Raw genomic sequence first — 17,533 nt, 5'->3', positions numbered from 1 at the left:
CTGGCTGGCGAAGGTGGAATTGCAGTTGCTTGGAGGATTCAGGTTCTGGGGAGGTGGGAGGACGGGAGCCAGTAGCTTCCCTATCTCCAGGTAGGTGGTGGCAAAGTAGAATGGAGGGAGAGAAACTGCTCAGTAACTGCCTTCCTGCTTTGCCTAGGAGCAGCCTGAGCAGGGAAACCCTGCAACTGCTTCTTCACCCAATCTCAGGTGAGTGGGGGAGGCAGTTTTAGCAAATTGGCAGTTAGTTTCTCCTAAGGAAACTCCTCTTGAGGGGCCCATGGGTGGCTCAGTTAGTTAAGCGTCTGCCTGTAGCTGAGGTCATGGTCCCAGCATCTTGGGATCGAGCCCCACTTGGGGCTTAGTGGGGAGTCTGCTTGTCTCTTTCCCTGTCCCTCTGCCTCTCTTCTCACTGTGCTCTCTCTCTCTCTCAAATACAATCTTTAAAAAAAAAAATTCCTGTTATCAAATTATGATTTTGAAAGCTGTTGCAGTACCACCAAAAAAAAAAAAAAAAAAAAAAAAAGCAACCGAACTACTTTCTCCTCCATCAAAATAATAACAAAATCAGAAAATAGAGATTTCAGGCACAAGAGTTCTTACTCAGCATAAGGCCACTACTCTGGGAATTGTTTGTCCATGTTAGCTCAACCCCAAAATGATACATATGAACAGATGTTTAAGATTTTGGATAAAGAGTGAATAAATGAAGTAACAAAGAGATCACACCCCCTCCCAGGCATGTGGTAGGCCTTAGTTCAGAAGGCACTCCATAGTGTTGAATGCATAAATGATAAAATTAAGGATTCCAGGGCAATCCTTCTTGAGTGTGCAAAGAGTCACTGTGACTGGAAGTCTTGTTCAGTGTGAAGATTTTATTCCTTCATCATGAAGGTTCAGAATAGATGAACTGTAAGGGATGGTCCTTGAGTACTTCAACAGACAGCAGAGGCATGGGGCTGTGAGCTGAGGCCAGAGGTCTAACTGATGCTTCGGGCATCATAACAGAGTATTCCACTCCTTCCGGACGTAGGCCCTGCTTCAGCTGGAGGGAGGCTTCTTGGCCATTGCGTACATGACTATCTGGCCCTGGACTCTGGTTCCCCCACTCTCTCCAACCCAACATTCTCAGCAAGGGCATTAGACCCTACAAATAATTTGTGTGGCTACTTTCTCAATTTTCCCAAGATGCTACGTAACTAGTAATGTTCTGAATGCATAGAAGTTAATTTATGACATGCAATGGATGGGGGCACTGGGGCTTAATTCTCATAGTGCTCCAGTCGAGAAAGGCTGGAATAGACACTTTGTCTCAACTGAAAATAGACCTTTGGTGTGAACAGAAAGCCCTTCTCACTCTTCTCAGCCAAAACACCCCCACCCTCGTCCCGCCCAAAGCCTTGCCTAAGATAATACTGCCTCCTAGAAATCTTTTCTTTCAGGGACACCTGGTGGCTCAGTCATTAAGCATCTGGCTTTGGCTCAGGTCATGATCCCAGGGTCCTGGGATCGAGCCCCGCATCAAGCTCCCTGCTCAGCGGGGAGCCTGCTTCTCCCTCTGCCTGCCGCTTCCCCTGCTTGTGCTTTCTCTCTCTCTCTGACAAATAAATAAAATCTTTAAAAAAAAAATGTCTTTCTTAAACCCATGATGCCAACCCAGACTCACTACAGTGAGGGTCACTGGGTGAAAGAGAGGAGAGGAAAGAGGGAAGGTCTGAAGTCAGGCAGATCTTGTTCAAATCCCAGCTCTGCTACTACCAGTTGCATGACTTGGAGCAATTTATAAACTTCGACTTCCTCATTTGAAAAATGAAAATTAAAAGAGATAAAGCCTGACATTCAGTATCTGATGCAGAGAAGGCTATTTCAGTTACATATTACTGTGTAACAAACCACTCCGATATTTTATGGCTTGAAACAACAGCAACCATTCATCTCATGATTTTACAGTTTGGCCAGGCTTGTGCAAGGACTACCTCTCTCTGCTCCACAGGGAGTAGACTGGGCTTGACTAGAGCTGAAGGGTCTCAGGTGGCCACACATATCTAGGGCTGTGGTTCGGGCTGTCGGCTGGGATGCTTGGCTGTCCTGCATGTGGCCTCTCCTAATTCAGTAATCTGTCCTGAGATTCTTTACATGGGAGCTGACTTCCAGAAGCAGAAGCGGAAACTGAGGTCTAGGCCCAGACTGGTACAGCATCACCTCCACTATATTCTTTTGGTTAAAGTAGGTCACATGCTCAGCCCAGGTTCAAGGGAAGGGGAAATAGACTCCAGCTCTTGGTGGGAAGAGCACCATGCCCATCCTAGCTAGGATGGGAGGAATTGCTATCTTTTGCAGATTCCATCACAGAATGCCTTTAATATCTTACTTGTTATAAGAATGAAAACAAAAGTGTAGGAAAGGGCACCTCACCTTTATTCTTTCCCCAGGGCTTAATGCGACCACTCCAGTTTCTTCAGTATCTCCCAGCCCTCAAGTCTTAGTGCTCCATCTTTACTTAGCTATGTAAGTGTTTATGTGTTCTGCCGTCTGCGTCTCTGTGATGGATGTGCATCCTGTTTTCCAACTTATACCGGAGAGCGCAGAGAGGAAGAGAGCAAGTCGTGTTCAGCATCTCTTTCAGCACCAGGCACTAGATAGAGTTGAATTCAGCTCTGTCATAGACTCTAGACAAAAGGACAGTGTTTGAAACCTCTGCGGAAGAGAATGTGGATATGAGGAGAAAGAGGAGTCTGAGGGTCTGCAGATTCCATACAGTATGGCTAAAGGATTCCAATGTTCTAAATGTTTTTCCCATAGAGAAAGGCTCAAACAGATGGACACTTAGGCACTGAGGATCCACACATTTATTTAGATTAGTGCAAACCAGACGCTGTGCTGGAGCTCCTTAAGAACACAGTCTCACCACAGTCAGGCTCCCTGGAGGCACAGAGAAGAAAGGGTATGTTGTGACTGTGACAGCAAACCCCCAGCGTACATCCAGGATGCTCCGTGGCCCCTGGGTCCTGTGCTGTCACTTCTCTACTTACCCTGCTTTGTTTCTGTGTGCTGACTGTGAGAGAGGTAGCAGAGCAAGTCCCACTGACAAGGCCAACCCCAGTGTAACATTAACATTAGCCCAGAGAGGGAACTGCGGGGTGGCCAGAGAACTGTCTTTGCAAGCCAACTGGCAGAGAGAGCTCTCCTGAGAAGTCTGTGCTTTTAATGCATCCCTGAGGGTTTTTATTTGCTCTATATCAATGATGGACTCAACTAAATGGCTTCTCAGATGGTATTCATCCTCAGTTTTCATCAGCCAGGAACTGCAAGTCCAAGGAGACGTTGGGAACCAGTTCTTAATTCTCCCACGAGCTGCTTTTTCACCCTACGCATCAGTTCATACACAGCATTTCTACTGTGTGTGATTTAGAACCTGAAGGAGCGATCCCATTTTAAACGATGATCTGAGTTGCTCTTTGTCAGTAATGTGCTGCTTGGGACCACATACCCACATGTTCAATTGTTATTGACATGACGACAATGGTGGTTTCTTCTCTCAGAAGGGAAGGAATCCATAAACTTCAAAGTAAAAGGCAAGCAAACTGGGGTGCCTGGGTGGCTCAGACGGTTAGGCGTCTGCCTTCGGCTCAGGTCATGATCTCAGGGTCCTGGGATCGAGCCCCGCATCGGCCTCCCTGTTCCTTGGGAGCCTGCTTCTCCCTCTGCCTCTATCTCTCTCTCTCTGTCTCTCATGAATAAATAAATAAAATCTTAAAAAAAAAAAAAAGAACATGACTCTAAAAAAAATGAAAAATATTAAAAAAAAAAAAAGGCAAGCAAACTAATCTGTTTCTCACCATGCTCATGATTCTGAGGTAGAAACAGTGGACAGGAGCAACTTCCTATCTCTTTTTCCATCCATCCTCCACTCCTGGTTGTTCCCTTGATGCCTTTTCTTACAGCACCTGCCCGCCTCCCTTCCACAGAACCCGCTTATTGTTAGGTAGATGCTATCATTCCTTTTCAGAGGACCAGTAGGTCTAATACCTGTCATCAACTTGAGTACAGATAGACAGAGGATGTGACGAAAGTAGTACCATCTATAGTAAATTCCTTCCACGGGGATGACAGTAGTAGCTTACTAAAAAAAGTGGTTAAAAGCAAAGTAGTCACCAATGACTGCATGGTTGAAAGACTCAGGCATACATATCTGTCCCGGACTCGACGCTAGCCGTAAACATGACCTACTCCATTCAGAACCCCAGTCTCTTTCCTCACCTTTGTCAGAGTTGCCCTAATCCTCTCGGGGAGCCTCAATGAGGAGCTGCAAGAATTCAGACATTTCTCAGAGTTAACATCTCCGAAATCTCTGGGGAACCTTCTTGTGGAGCACTGGGAAGGGCTATACTTCTCAGGTTTCTCCAGAGTCCATGGTGCTAATTAGGAGTCTCCTCAGGGGGAATAATAGGGCATGTAATGGCCCGTTCATTCCTGATTCATGCTATGCACACTTAGAGAGTGCCCGCTCTGTGTCAGAAACCGGGCTCCATGCTGGCGGGGATGGGGTGGGGACGACAAAGACGAGTCAGACTGTCCCCGCCCTCACAGTGCTCTTGGTTTAACTGGGAGAAACAGATCAGTAAATAGGCACTTATATAACAATGGGCACTTATATAACAATAGGCACTTATATAACAATACATTAAATGCAATGACGGACATCAGAATGAGGTGACAGGAATGGATGGATGAATGAATACTTCAAAAGGGGTAGAGAGGACACACTTTTTTGCCTTTTAACAAACCAGAGGGGCAAGTCCTCTGGTTTGTTTGAAAGCCTAACAGACAACTGCAGCTTTCCTGGACTGAATCAAAGACTGTATAGTTGCAAGACAAACGATCTGAGTGAAGGCCAGGAGGCTTGGGCTCTTACCACCACAGTGCTGACTCTTCACTTAAGCAGTGCTGGGAATCTTGGGTAAACCGATCACCACCCTGTGCTTCAGGTTCCTCCTTCGCAGAATGGAACTAGCCATTCTGTATTACAGAATTATGTTGGAGAGAAATAAGATATTGGATAATAAAAACGGCTCCTCAAATCCATCCTGATGATGACAGTGCTGAGAGCACCTGCAGGGGGAGCCAGCCAAGCCCTGCTCTCTACAGGCTGTGGCTCCGTCCTGAATTTTCCAGCTGTGGAGAGAGGGGATGAGTTCCGCCCTTACCTTTCACATCCACCCGACAGTCCACAGATGCCTCCCCAGGGGGTTAACCGCCTTGCAGGTGTAGATGCCCCCGTCAAAGGGACCACGTTTGCGGATTTCTAAAGAGCAGATTGCCAGGTGACTGAGAGCTCTGTACTTGGGGTTGCCTTGGATATCCATCTTGTTCTTCAGCCAGATGATCTTTGGCTGCAAGATAAAGACGAGGGGGCAGCACGGGAGTGGTGAGAACCAATTGTTCTTTTTGTGCTCAATCCCTGGAACTCCTCGCCTACAAGGCTTGGGGACACACCGGCCAGAAAAGGGGGAGGAGTAGGGTGCCTTAAGAACAGGTGGTATGGAATCTAGAAGAGATAATGGTCTTCTGGAAAGCTCCCCATTCCTTACATTTGGGGAGGGATTCCCTCTCCAGTACCCTCAAAAGCCTTAATTAAGCTCCTTCTGTTGGTTTAAAAGAGCACCTGAAACCTTGCCTTGTTCATCAAGTATTCCTGACTAGAAAAAAGGTGGGACCTTCTGTTCCATCCTGTGCAAGCAGCCCCCTCATGGATCCCTAAGTACCGGGCCTCAGGATCTCCTCTTTTTTGTATATACATTGTTGAAGCATTCATATTCTGTTCCCACTGTTGTCCCCTCTGGTTAGAAAGTAGTTTCTAGACGGGGCTTGTTGACATTCTCTTTCTGAGACGTTCTCTCCATGTAGTCTGGCCCAGGACTTCTATGCAAAAAGTACTTGGTAAGGTTGTAGTGACGTTTTATGCAGCATAGGGTACAGAAGTACAGCGACTAGATTGGAAAGGGCCTTGCTCAGGGTCGTGGCCTCAACTCTAGACAGCTGGCACGCAGATGGCCCTGAGCAGGTGAGGCATAGTGGATGACGAAGGAGAAACCAGGGGACCCCGTCACCTCCGCCAGAAGGACAACTTGAAGCTCACGCCCAGCTGCCAGCAGATCAGTAAGTGACATCTTCATCTACGAGGAACAGACACGAAGAAAGGAAACTGGAAGCATCATCCGCATCAGTGTGTCTTGGACTCTAAGGGCCCTGCCCGTTCACAACCTGCCTGACCTGCCGCGGAAGGGGCAGGTGGTGGGGATGGAACAACGATGCGGTCAGAATGCTCTTCCGCACAGTGGAGGTTAGGGCAGGGGCAGGGAGCGGCGCGGCGCGGCCCCCCGCGGGGCTCCCGCTCACCTTGGCAGAGGCGCGGACGGAGCAGAAGAGCTGGGTGTCATAGCCGCTGACCGTCGTGCAGTCTGCCAAAGGCTGGGTGAACTTGGGGGTTTCAGAGAAATCTCGCTGCGCAGACCCCTCGGTCTTGCCAACACTCGCTGAGGGGACCAAGAAGGGCCACGCTGTCGTGCCTGAGATCCTCACCCCTCTCCAACTCTTCATCCTCTACTCTTCCCAGCTCCTAGGCCCCGGGCCCTACCTGCTTTCTGGTCATGCGCAAGGTCAGCAGTGATGGGGGCGGTCTCCCTGAGCCCACACTGGTTCTCAGCAAAGACTTGAAAGGTGTAGGAGTTGCCCATGATGAGCTTGGAGACCGTGAAGCTGGTGCGGTGATCACGCCCCACCGTGAACCACAGCTTTGGGGTCCCAAGAAGATGCCGTGAGTGAGACCCCTATTTGGTGAACTCACTCCACCTCAGCCCACCGCATGGAGCTACAGAGCCCCATTCCAGAATGCGTTCTTCCTCTCTCCCCACTGCCTCTCAGCTGGGCCTCACCCCAGATTTTGTGTCAGCCTTCTGCACGGTGTGTCCCAGGAGTGCTGTGTTGCCCGTGTCTTGGGGAGGTGTCCACTCCAGAGTAGCACTGGAGCCCCAAACGTCCACCAACTTGATACCCTGAGGAGGGCCTGGCCTCTCTGAAAGGGCAAGCATGGCAGCGGGCATGGTACAACCCCCACATAAGCCTGGGATTCACTTCGGGAGTGCCCTTCCCCTTCTCTGCTCCGCTATGCCTCCCCTCCCCCACCACTGTGACCCTCGCCGTGGGGAGTCACCCCGGCTTCCCCAGCTCTCTGTGACGGCCCCTCTTTAGCCTGGAGACGGAGCCCCTGAGGACCACCTCTCTCCCACTCCCCGCACTGTACCGATCACCAGGATGTCAATGGTGGCAGTGGCCTCCAGCTCTCCCAGCTGCACACTGAGCTGGTAGCGACGCGAGTCAGCACGTTGGGCTTCTCGGATGAAGAGGATGGAGTCCTGCTCCCCATTCCGCACACTCACACGGCTGGCATCAAGGCACAGCCATCACGTGTCCAGGTGGTTCGAGGTTTGGGTTTGCCCTAAGAAATGGTAAAAGCTGTGAGCAACCCCAAGAGGCCCCGTGGCCCTCCCTGCTGCAATGGGGGGTCAGAGCCACCCCAGGTCCTCATGGTGACCTGACTTGAACTGCAGATGCCTTGAGTTAGAAATTGGGGGACTGTCCCAGGGGACTCGCCTCTTTCATCAACAGCCTAAGGATCATGGGAGGAACAAAGGGGTTGGCTTTGAGTTTCCCACCCTCTGAGAGTTTAGGTCACCTGGGGCAGCTGGGGCTAACAATAGCTGCCTAAACTCCCCAGAGCCCTCTAAACCGAAAGTTCCCAGACCTCTGCTGACTGAAGGACATAGGTTTGCCTCAGTTCGTCACATGGGGCATGCCCAACCCAAACCCCACCTCAGGAGTGCAGATGGAAGGGTCATTCTGCCTCAGACTTCTGGTGACATGGCGCCCTCCATTTCAGGCCAGGACGACTGCCCCAATGCCAGCAAGACTCTTAGTATCTGTTTCCAAATCAAAACCCTGGCCTGGTCCCAGCATGAACCCAACATGGACCCAGCATGGGACCAGCATGATCACCTGGAATGGGATTAGTAGGTTCACAGTGTCTCCGACCTTCCGGATATAGGCCTGCCTCAAGGTCCAAGGTAGCCAGATCTTGGGGTGCTCTGAGTGATGGAAGGAAAGAGAACAGTGGGTGGTGAGCCTCCTGGGGTGGGAGGGGCAGAGCTCAGAGGAAATGGACACTGCATCTGCCTGTGCCCCATGGGCAGATGACCCACGTGCTCAGCAAATCCGTCCTCTCCTAGGGAATGGGAAGCTTGCTCCCATTGTCTCGCTGGGATTTAGGGCAGAGTGATTGGCTGAAAGATCCCCTCGAGAGCATTCAAGTCTTGTCAGAAACCACTGGAGCGTGAGCCTGACGCTTCTTTCTTTTAATGGGTAACTCTCAACTACTGACTTTTCATCAACCGAGATTTCTTTTTTCTGTTTGTGCACAGACTGGTGTAGCCTGTGTGGTTTGTCTTTCTATCCCTTCCCTACATTTGTCCTCAACAACGCTCCTTTTATCAAAGCCGCTTTCAATGTTAGTCTTGACCTCGAAGTGTCAGCCCTGCTTCCCAGCTTGATGCCAGACTTGAGGAGAAAGCTGCCCACAGAGTGACACTGGACCCACTAGGGCAGCACTGACGTCACCACTCGGGGAGCTGGCATCTGGGTCCCTTCCTCTGCACGCTGCCCCGCTCGGGCGCCTGCGCCGTGCTCTTCCAGTTCATGGGCCATCACTTTGTACGGACAGACTCTGGGAAAGACTAGGCCCACTGCTCGCTGCTCCGTGATCTCCCAGGCGTGTCCAGCGAGAAGAGGGGTTAGTTCCTGTCCCTTGGCTTCCAGGATGGAGGCAGGAGATGCTCAGGAAAGTGCTGAGTGTAAGGTGTGGAGGCCGCCCAGCTGTGACCTCTCTCCTCTCAGGAAGCCTCGGGCTGCCTTGGCTGAGAAAGTGCAAGCATCCCACCTGGCTTCCCTTGGGAGCCTGGCTGAGGCGACACCATTTTCCAGCTTTCTAGGGCTCTGGTCTCTCCTCGGGCAGAGATGGTCCCCTGCTGCTGTTGTCTTAAGTGGAATTGGGAGAGCGCTTCAGGTCTCGCCAACTCCCCGGCCTCTCCCCACAATTCATCCGAGCAGTTGCCAAAACTTCACCGCAAACAGGCAACAGTTTGTCAGAGGTTCCCAAACTTTCTGATAACATTTCCCGGCAAACACATTCCTGAGCATTCTACCGCAGCGCATGTGTGTTTACTTATAAGTTGGACTGTTTAAATATGTACGTTATACACTGCAAACTTCTGAGCGGTGAACTTTAAAATAAAGTAAATAGAGTTTCCACTATGTTCTTCCTGCTCCTCAGTCTGTAGCCCACTGTTTAGAGACCAGGACCTTCCCTCCCGCAGTCTGCCCCCATCACCGTCTCCAGATCACTTTTGGCCCTTGTAAGTGAATATAAACACGGACACTCAGCGCATGCTGTCCATTTTATTGATCTAGCTTCCTTTCTCGCTGCGTGGCTTATGTTTCCCCCTGGGTGGTGCAGTCTTGGACTGCACCTCACCCCGGCCCCTGGCAAAAGCAGGGACTAAATGACGCAGGGCCTCAGGGCTCTGAGCCACTGTCCTGCCTGCGCGGCTCAGGGCCCGTTGCCTCTGGAAGGACACCGCAGCGCCCGAGCCCCGGCAGCTGAACCACTCTGCTCTGCTTGCCCTCTGTTCCCCTTGGCGGTTTGGCGGGGGGTGGGGCATGAAAAACAGAAGTGTTTGTGTGATGTGTTCCCCTCCTGGGCCATCTTGGCGAGCAACGAAGGAGTTGAGAACAAGCGGATATGACTTAAGGGTTTTCTGGAAAAAGAGGGCGGCGATTGAAAAGGAGGGTCAAAACCTCATCTTGTTGGGCTTGGTTCCCCACTGTTGGGTGGGGAAATAGCCCTTCACGCTTGCTGGGGAGAAGCCGGCTTTGCTGTCTCCTGCTCTGCCTGCTTGACGCAGAAGGACCTGGATGAGCCCCTGGAGCAAGGAGACAGGGGAAAGGGCTCGGAGGGAGAAACACATTTGTGAAGTTAGGCTGCCTCCCCATCTGGAAGTGTATGCCTGCAGGACCCGTTCTCCAAGCTCGGCGTATCTGCCCGCTTCTGGGCCCTCCACTGGCCACAGGGGCCTGGGCAGGAGGAGGCAAAGAAGGGAAGGCAGAGGGATATCCTCAAGAATTGAACAGGTTGGGGTGAGGAAAGGAGCCCGGTCGTCACACCGGGAAGATGTGCTGTGTGAGCCCTGCTCAGACCTCAGGTAGGAAATGGGCTTTTCTATAGATAGGTGCAAGCTGACGTGTGTATTTGTGCCCACTTGGTGCTTCTTGTGCTTCTGAGACAACTGCCTTGGAAGACGTTAGCATTGTTTCACCTGAACTGAAGAGAACGATCAAAGAGATAGGTTTATGTGGAACGTAAAGTCAGATGGTGGCCCTAGAAGGAGGATGAGCAGAACGGCCCTGAGATGCACAGGGGATCCCAGCGCGGGCAGAGAGACAGAGGAGAAGGGCTGACAGCTGGGACGGCAGTCTCTTCCTCCCTGGGGGGGCTCCCCTGCCAGTTCTTTGTTCATAGCGGGATTCCCTGACAAGATGATGAACTGACAGGGGACAAACTTAGTAGAATGTTGTGAGTCTGAGGATTAGTAGGTGAGGATTCTGCTCCCAGCAGGCTCCCAGCCCCCAGGGGCGGAAAGAGGGTGGGCTTGAGGCCAAAGCAGCTGACAAAGTGCGGTAGGTGGCAGGGGAGTATTTGGCCACTGCAGGTGCCCGGGCAGCAGAATGCTCTTTTCCAGCTCCACCCAGGCCCTCTCGTGTGCCCGAGCAAGCGAGCTGTCTGCCCCTTTGCTAAGAATGTTAATCGGAGGGCTCATTTGGGGCATCTCTTCTCACACATCTGCGATCGAGAGAGGTGTTAATTGTACCGACCTTGGGGAAACGTGGCTTTTCCCTGACGCCCAAGGTCTTTCTGCTCCTCAGATGCCAGGACAGATGTGAACCAAAGATTAGAGCCCTACGGCACAGCCTGGGTTTCCTGAGACCAGTTTGAGACATTGAGCGTGGTTTTCTTCCATCACAGAGTCTTGGGGAAAAGGCATTTTGAAAAGTCCTTTGAGAGACATTGACTTCTTTTTTTTAAGATTTTATTTATTTAGTAGGGAGAGAGAGAAGAAGCACAAGCAGGGGGAGTAGCAGGCAGAGGGAGAAGCAGGCTCCTCGCTGAGCAGGCAGCCGGATGTGGGACTCGATCCCAGGACCCTGAGATCATGACCCGAGCCGAAGGCAGACACTTAACTGACTGAGCCACCCGGGCATCCCGAGACATTGGCTTCTGGGCTGTGCTGCTCTCACACGGCCTTTCTCTCAGACAGAATGCTGTCTAATTCTTTCTCGAAAATTAGCAGAGAAGGAGACTACTACTTAAAGTCCAAAGATCTTGACTCCTCTGGATTAGAAAATTCCTCTTAATTCTACCCTAATTTCATTCTGAAGTTTATGCCCATTTCCTTATTCGATGTTCATGGGAAATAAGTGTTCATATTCTCTCAAAATTTCCCTTCATGCCATTAAAGACTTTCCTCCAGCAATTTCTTTTTTTTTTTTTTTAAAGATTTTATTTTTTATTTGAGAGAGAGAGAATGAGAGAGAGCACATGAGAGGGGGGAGGGTCAGAGGGAGAAGCAGGCTCCCTGCCGAGCAGGGAGCCCGATGCAGGACTCAATCCTGGGACTCCAGGATCATGACCTGAGCCGGAGGCAGTCGCTTAACCGACTGAGCCACCCAGGCGCCCCTCCTCCAGCAATTTCTTAAGGGCTGTGTAGTTCACGTTGATGTGATTACTTATGGCCTGGAGCGTGAAGGAACAAGACAGACACATTGAAAGAACGAAGGGGGTGTGTGTGTGTGCGCGTGTGCACCTATGTGAGATAAGAGTGTGTGTGCAAGTGTGTGACAGTATGGCATGTGCGTGGGTAAGTGTGTGAGACTGTGAGCATGTGTGTGTGCATGCATGTGCCTGTGTGAGTGAATGGCTACCCAAAAAGAGCAAATGCACAAGGCAAGCTATGGCTTTGAAACAGTATGTGGCCTTGGCCTTATCAGAAACTTGTCTGGAGGGCGCCTGGGTGGCTCAGTCGGTTGAACGTCTGCCTTCGGCTCAGCTCCGCGTCAGGCTCCCTGCTCAGTGGAGAGCCTGCGTCTCCCTCTGCCCCTCCCCCTGCTCGTGTGCTCTCTCGCGCGCGCAAAAATAAATGATCTTGGGGCGCCTGGGTGGCTCAGTCAGTTAAGCGTCTGCCTTCGGCTCAGGTCATGATCCCTGGGTCCTGGGATCGAGCCCCGCGTCGGGCTCCCTGCTCAGTGGGGAGTCCGCTTCTCCCTCTCCCTCTGCCTGCCACTCTGCCTACTTGTGCCCTCTATCTCTCTGTCAAATAAATAAATAAAATCTTTAAAAATAAATAAATAAAACAAATGGTCTTAAAAAAATAAAAAAAGAAAGAAACTTGTCTGGAGGAGCGTCGTAGGAAAGGTGACCTCTGAAGCACCTTGTGAAGGATGTGAGTGTCAGCTCCTTGAAGACTATGAAACTAAGGTCAGAAATAAACAGAAGGACATAGAATCAGGCAACACTTGTCTGAGATTTGTGGCAGAGCCACAAGAGGGAAGAGGCCTGGGGCCTGGAATTATTGCATGCAGAACTATTTTTAATAGAAATAGAGAAGCTTTTTAACAGAAATGAACATCTATTGTTTTTGAGCCTTCAGTTCTGAGGCCTATTTGTTACATGGACGGGCATTCCCTGATGAGCACGGTCTCCGCCCCTAGAGCTCTGCTCTCCAGCACCAGCAACCCTGCGCACCACTGAGATCTCTGCTCCAGGCCTTCCCACCCCTGCACTCCCTGTCGTCCTCTCGGTTACCACTCTCTCTCCCACCCAACTTGCAGTCTGGTCATTACACTCACTCCCTTGTGTACCCACTCAGGTCCCTTAATCCTCTGGTACTGCACTGCGCTCTCCTAGCCATGGCCAACCCCAGTTAAATGCTTTCCAGCCACTCAGTGCCCACGTCCGCATACAGGGGAAAAATAGAAGCGAGGCTGACTGTAAGCTGATGGCCACTAACAGTGACCACTAACTCGCAATGGCCCCTTGGCAATTCTTCCAGACTTCCTAGGTCCACCCAGCCTCCCTATTCTCCTGGGTGACAACTGGACACCTTCCTCTTCTAAAACCCCCATACCTTCTCCCTCATCCTCATCCTCAATTGATGACCTTGCTAGTGTCTCAGGCCTGCCTATAGCTTATTTTTAACTTGGGAGTCAGAAAAAACCTTAAAACCTATACCTGATCATGTCGGTTCTCACTTAAAACCCCTCACTTAAAATGCCCATCAGTCTCGGAGTTGAGCCAGTCTTCACAAGGGTACTACTACCTCTCTGCCCCCAAACCTACCATTCTCTCCCTTGCGCTGCTACAGGCACAGTGGCCCCAATCCATAGGGCACACTCCTGCCTCAGGGCCTTTGCGCTGACTGTTCTCTCTGCATGGGAAACATTCCCCTCAAATATCTGCATGCATTGTTCTCTCATCTCCTTTAAGTTGCTGCTTAAATAGCACCTTATTAATGAGACCATCACTGAATATCCTGTTTAAAATAGCAAACATATTTCCCACACCCAGCACTTTCTGTCCTCCTCTGCTTCATTTTTCGGCACATTTCTGACATATTACATATCTTATTTGTTTATTTATTGTCTATCTCCTTACACTAGAATGGAACCTCCACAAGGGGAGTTATTTTTGCCTATTTTATTTCTGTAGCAGTGCCTGGCACATAATAGGCATAAAAGAAATATTTGTAGAAGGAAGAAAGAGGTTAGGAAAGTAGGAGGGAGGGAAGAAGGAAAAAAGGAAGGAAGGTTGCTCCCGGGCACGGGCTCTAGCTTCCCAAGCCTGGAAGACACAGAACAGTTTGGATTGAAAGGAGATGCAGTTATTCTGAAATCAGCAGATGGACCCTTCCTCTGGGTCTCAGAGTCTCCTCTTCTCCACGGCAGGGGTGCAGCCTGTCCCCCAGCCTCCCACCGATGCTGCCTCCAGGACCCAATGCCTCCACGTAGTGCTGAGGATAGACCGAAATTGTTTCCCAGTGCCCGCCGCCTACTTCTGCTTATTTAGCCACAGAGCAGGCTCTTGACTAAAAGCTCAGTGTTGGCCAGTTACAGGTTATTTTGATGTTGCAGATGCATTTCTGCCTCTGGTGCCTACTCTGTTTCCCATGCACACACACGCTCACTGAGGGGCCCCTCTGGGTCCCGCGGCGCTCCCCATCAGGTAGAGGAGGCAGTAAGAGGAAGAAAAAGTTCTTGGAGCTCACAGGGACTTAGGGACCATCTAGGCCAGGTCCATGGCACCCTGAAGGACCTTTGAATGGGCTTCAGGGGTTCTGTGAGCTCCCTGAACTTGTTCGAGTATTTTTCCTGGAATAAGATTCCACAGACATCATCAGGTTTTCCTAGGGATCCACAGCCATCAAAAGGTTATCCTTCAATTTACAAATGAGAAAAGAGAAGCCCAGAGAAGGGCACCGACTTGCCTAGGGTCACAGGACAGAGCTAGGATTTGAACTCCTATCTTCTCTAAGCAGATAACAGAATCGAACATACTTTGCAAAGTATCACAAGCAGTGCTTACTATCAATGACCTCTGGAAGGCTAATGAATCGAGCTGTTGGCGCTGGGGGCCCTGAGATGGGGGCTCCTGAGGCTGCACTGTGGCGGCGGCCAGGGGCTGTCAGGAGCCCAGGGCCCACAGCGTCTACTCACAGCCAGAGGGAGGAGCGCGGGTGAGTTGGATGCCCTCCCCCAGGGTCTTAGGGAGACCAGCCAAGTCGGGAGTCAGCAGTCCTGGCTCTCATTCTCACTCTGTGGCTTATTCCCTGGACCTTTTGGGGAAGGAACTGGTTTTCTGCCTCAAGACCATCCCAGCCTAATGTGCTCACAATAACTTCTGTTACCCCGAGCTCCTTTCCAATGGAGCAAATTCAGCCGGCTCTCTGCCTGTGACATTCGAACAGCTCCCGAAAACTCAGCGTCTCCCGTGAGGGTGAGAAGAGGCAGCCAACTTTCCCTACCCAGCCCCATTTGCAGGTAGAACTCTTAGTCTTCACTCCTGCCTTGGAAATATCTTATTATCTAGTCACATCTTAGTTTGGCCTCTTCCAAGGCACTTTGGATCATCTCAACAATCCTTTCTAACCACCCTAGATAGACTGAGCAGTTGGTTGGCTTGTCCAAGGGCACAGAGCTGCCGGAGGGGGCACTGGGCAGAGTCTAGATCACGTCGTCTTCTCCTACCTCTCCCTACCGTGGGGTTCCATGAGCTGCTTGCTTGCGGTCTTTGCATCCCCTGCAGTCAAGATGTCAAGGGGCCTAAAGCACGGACTTTGTGCAGGTAACAGTCTTAAATGTGCGAGGCGCCTGTGGTCCCTCCTCCCGGTTACTGCACAGGAGAAGGAGAAAGCCTGGCTTCTGCCTGCCATCTCTAGCCGGCCGAGCCAGTCACAGTGGCGACAGCCCAAGTGAACATCACAGAGCTCACAGAGCTGTTAGCTGCAGAGGCCTTGGCCAGGGGCAGCTGGGGAGTGGGCGGCTGGGCCGCCGGCATGGACACCCGGAACTGGCAGGGCCACCCACCACCTCCTGGCTCAAAAGTGCCTCTTTGCCTAGAGGCCCACAGACACCACTGTGGAAGGGAGGCCAGTGGTCCTCCTAGATGGGCTCTGCTTCCATGGGGCTCGGACCCTGAGAGGCTGGGGTTTTCCCTGGGAGCCAGCTGGAGTGTTAGGGTAGGTCCTGGACCCACAGCACTGCCCAGGGAGAGGCAGAGTGTCATGCACTGTTTGTTCACCACCCAGCCTCTTGGTTGCTAGAAGCTTTTCATTTCCCCCTTCTAATCCAGATGGCCACCATTGCACCCCTCATTCCCTCCCTAGCTTACGTATTAGTATATCTGGTCCTCGGTCCCTGGGACAGACATTTTATTACAGGTACAAATATAAACAGATCATTTTTAGTCACTGTAAAGTGCCACAAACACCATCCACTGACTTCTCAGCTAAAAAGCACAAACCCAGCAGAGACACTTGAGCAGCAAATAAGAATCCACCAAAGAAAGGGGTGGGGGCTCCGACTAATGCTCCTCCATCCTAGGTACCACCCATGAAGTCGTTCACCTCTGCACAAAGCTAAGGAGGTGCAGCCGGGTGTTAGGGAGACCTCCCTAACTCCTACCAACCCAGCCGCCTCACCCTTCCCAACCCCCCAGGTCACCTTCTATAAGGGACAGGAGCTGGGGAATGGGGCTGCCGGACTCTTGTTGAGATGAAGCAGGGGGTCCTTCGGCATTGGCTGGGCTCGTTTCTTTCACCTTCAGTGTGGCTCCGAGGCCGCCTCCAGAGCTGTGGCTGCTTCCATGCTGGGCCACCCCAAAGCTGCGCTCCAGCGGGAGATTTTCACTGGTGGTGGTGAGGGAGGGGCCTCTCCAGCCTGGTCTCCCGGAGTTCCAGCCACAGGCTTATGTAACTGGCCTGGCCTTCTCCCATCCGGCTACTCTCAGCAGAAGGGCTGAAGCAGGGACTGGGGAAGAGAGGGACATCAGACAGCAGCCCAGAATAGCCGCAGGAGGACTGAGGGGACAGCCCTCGTATAACACTGCGGAGGGAGGGGAGGGCCTGAGCTTCTAACAGCTCCCCTGACTGCACACACAGACCACACAATGGGGCCCTGGCTCAGCAGGCTTAGCAGATTCACAGGCACACCTTTAAGGGCTCCTTCTCTCTCTGCTCCACAGTCAGCGAGCTGTAAGGTCTTGCCAACTCGCCCTTTTCAGGGGTCTGTCCCCATCCCCTCCAGCTAACCCCCTAGTGGCGGTGGAAGGCAGAGTCCGTGCTCTGGAGCCAGACTACCTGGCCTCACGTTTGGCTCCATCACCCACCAGCTTGTGTGACTTGCCACACATCACATCTCTCTCGGGTCTGCTTCCCCACCTGTAAAACGGAGAGGATAATGACCGTAGGGTTGTCGTGAGGATTACGAGAGGTAATCTGTGTAAAGTGCTTAGCAGAATGTAGCTAAGTGCTCCATAAATGTGAGCTATTTTTAGGTCAGGCCGGCATGTGGCCCTCTGAGATAAAGCACCAGCAAAGTGAGCGGCAGCCCGGGGCAGGAGGCCAGAGGACGTGTGTGTGACTTCTGGTTGTTCCACTCACTCATGAGCTAGGTGACCCTGGGCAAATCACTAACTCTGAACCCCAGGGATGATGCTGCCATGACTGTGTTGAGGAGAAAATTAAGTGGAAGGAAGTGGCCAGACCACCGTGTTAGTTACATACTACAGGTCCTGCACGATGTCTCGGCTCACCAAGCCATCATTCCTTATGTTCTGTACCCTGCATCTAAGTGGTTTCCTATCATATCTTCACTT

General features: G+C 51.5%; 1 protein-coding gene and 1 long non-coding RNA gene across 2 annotated transcripts; both read right to left on the bottom strand.

The window, feature by feature from the left end:
- Window positions 1-2,818: 2,818 nt before the first annotated feature.
- Window positions 2,819-3,652, bottom strand: LOC118019040. The gene is made up of 2 exons (XR_004681539.1): window positions 3,030-3,652; window positions 2,819-2,919 (listed from the first exon to the last, which is right to left on the bottom strand). It is a non-coding gene; the product is annotated as an uncharacterized LOC118019040 (long non-coding RNA).
- Window positions 3,653-3,784: 132 nt separating this feature from the next.
- On the bottom strand, window positions 3,785-16,524 carry MYBPHL (myosin binding protein H like). Its single transcript, XM_035017851.1, is given in 10 exon segments — window positions 3,785-5,243; window positions 5,246-5,390; window positions 6,397-6,533; window positions 6,635-6,791; window positions 6,933-7,072; window positions 7,301-7,453; window positions 7,456-7,495; window positions 8,053-8,141; window positions 16,381-16,494; window positions 16,497-16,524. Coding segments are annotated over 10 exon segments (1,107 nt in total). The 3' UTR covers window positions 3,785-5,139.
- Window positions 16,525-17,533: the final 1,009 nt, after the last annotated feature.

This window comes from Mirounga leonina, unplaced genomic scaffold, assembly GCF_011800145.1.
Source record: "Mirounga leonina isolate KUSES-001 unplaced genomic scaffold, KU_Mleo_1.0 Mir_173, whole genome shotgun sequence".
Lineage (NCBI taxonomy): Eukaryota > Metazoa > Chordata > Mammalia > Carnivora > Phocidae > Mirounga > Mirounga leonina.
The sequence above is the reverse complement of the archived record's forward strand: the minus strand, read 5'-3'. Positions and strand labels throughout refer to the sequence as shown.